We start from the raw sequence: 2,126 nt of genomic DNA, 5'->3' as shown, positions 1-2,126 counted from the left end.
GTTCATTCTGCTGCTGTTGGGCAGTTGTATGGCTTCCCGTCTCAGTTTGTGCGGTATTGGTATTCTGGTTTCTTGTATTTTCTTCATTCTGTTTAGTTGGAAATGTACCGTTCGACTCCTTATTTTCGTTTGGCGTCTTATTACCTTCACTTCCTGTATTCGTCGGATTGGCGTTTGCTTGAGCCCTTTCCTTAATTTCACGATCCACCTCTTCTTTTATTTGTGGGTACTTTTTGAAAATTTCATCAATCATTGGTTGAAGACGGACTGCAGCATCAGAGGCATCTTTCGCCTGTTTCTCGGTCTTCTTCGCCACCTCGTTGGCACTTGGAATGGCATATTCGGCACCTGTAACGGTACGCTCCAGTTCCCCCGCTTTTTCCATGCACTCTTCAGCCATTTTCTTCGTTTCTTTCTTTTCAATGTGTTCTGTAGCAGTTTCCTTAACTTCCTTTACGAGTACGTGCAATTCCTTTGTAACTCTCTGCATTGAACTCACCAAATCCATTGTTGCTGTAGCTATCAACTTCGCGTTGTTAGCGGCTTCTTCGGCCTCTTTTGCTGCATCTACTGCCTTCTTTAACAACTCTTTTGACTCATTCTTCTTTTCCAAATTTTCAGTCTTACGTATTTCTTCCAATAAGGGCTTCAAAAGCTCTCCAACTTCACGCGCATTATCCGTTGCATTCTTAGTACGATTCAAAGCTTTACGGCAATTACTCTCTGTGGCCATAAATACCGCGATATTTTCATTAAAGCTGTATTTCCGGGAATCCATCTTCTTAGTCATTTCGTTGAGCATCTCCGTAGGATCACTTTCCTTGGGTGTCACAGCCTTAGTACCACTTTCCGCATATGCCACACACACNCACACATCAGAACAAGAAGCAGCAATAAGGGACTGTGCACCAATGCAGGACTGCTGCTGCTGTCACTTAACTGAGTAACATTCAAATGGATTGAATCTAAAGAAGAGGAATTAGTCGGCATATTTTGTGATGGCGAAGTTCCAGTAGCAGATGAATGACTGTCAGTCGGAGTCTTGCTCTGAGAACTTTTATTTTCTTCTTGGGTTTCAACTTTACTTTCTTCATTTTCTTTCCCCGCTATCATCTTGTCAACCCCTTCTTCTGGCAATTCATTCTTTGGAGCATCCTGCAGTGAATCCGTTGTTGAGTCTTCACGGTTAAGACCATGATTCCCAAAATTCCTCTTTGAATTCTTTCTCTGCCAATTCCAGCCCCACTTTCAAAAAATTTGCGAACTTCTCCGCCCTCTCCGCAGCGTCGAAGGCCCTTTTGACGCTCAATTTCTCTTCTGCAACGAAGGCCTGAATGGATTCACCTTCTCTAGTGCTGGCGACAGCCAAATCCTCCATTACCGAATATCTCTTGGACGGCAAATTAAAAAATGCAGGAGAATTCAAAAATCCAATAGCACTGGGGACAAGAGTATTAGAAAGTTTTTCCATCTCAGCTAATGTCTTTTTAACTGCTTCAGCCGCCTTTCTTGTCTTCGTCGCCGCTAACTTGACATTAGAAGCGGCATCTTTACCTTCTTGTAGTGCAGCCTCCTCCTTCTTCCGCTGTTTTTCCGTCTCACCGGGACCGGTATAACTGGCAAACGGACCCTTCGCCTCTTCCCTTGCATCAACGAGCTCCTTCAGTTGCTCCAAAGCCTTTTCAGCACGGGAAGAATTATCATTACATGCCTTAACTTCTTCCTTCAAAGGACGAAGTTTTTCTTCCGCATCACTCTTTAGTTCTCTCAACCGTTGCGGCACCTCCCTAAATTGTTTTTCCATCTTTTTAACATCATAGTTCTCACTTTCTGCTTATGCCACACACACACACAGCACTGCAGAAGTACCAACAGGTACACCACGCGGCGCAGTTGGACNGTGGCTGCGATGCCTGGACACAGTCCAATCCACTCCAAGGTTAACAACGGAAAATCACTGTGTACTGAACGTGCTGTGCCCATATCTTTATTCTTGATGTCCGTGCAGCAGTTTGTTTATAATGAAAATAGGAATCATTCCATAAAAATGAACACACAAGATACACAAGGTGTATCGGAAACGCAAAAGAGAAACACACAGCTGCACATAACGTGCAATGAAATTA

The 2,126-nt window shown here is 43.8% G+C and overlaps 2 protein-coding genes across 2 annotated transcripts; both read right to left on the bottom strand.

Annotated features, from left to right (window-relative positions):
- Position 1: 1 nt before the first annotated feature.
- On the bottom strand, positions 2 to 790 carry TM35_000122850 (uncharacterized protein; the record flags this gene model as incomplete). The annotated part of the gene is made up of 1 exon (XM_029025260.1): positions 2 to 790. A coding segment is annotated over one exon (789 nt), but the record flags the coding sequence as incomplete, so codon positions are not given.
- A 396-nt stretch (positions 791 to 1,186) lies between these two features.
- On the bottom strand, positions 1,187 to 1,804 carry TM35_000122840 (uncharacterized protein; the record flags this gene model as incomplete). Its single annotated transcript, XM_029025259.1, has 1 exon — positions 1,187 to 1,804. One exon carries the CDS (start codon positions 1,802 to 1,804, stop codon positions 1,187 to 1,189), a length of 618 nt encoding a protein of 205 aa, XP_028883575.1.
- Between the last annotated feature and the right edge of the window lie 322 nt (positions 1,805 to 2,126).

The sequence above is a fragment of the Trypanosoma theileri genome (genome assembly GCF_002087225.1).
Source record: "Trypanosoma theileri isolate Edinburgh chromosome Unknown TM35_Tth_12_V1, whole genome shotgun sequence".
In the NCBI taxonomy this organism is placed as follows: Eukaryota; Euglenozoa; class Kinetoplastea; order Trypanosomatida; family Trypanosomatidae; genus Trypanosoma; species Trypanosoma theileri.
Note: the sequence above shows the minus strand (reverse complement) of the source record. Positions and strands in the feature narration are given on the sequence as shown.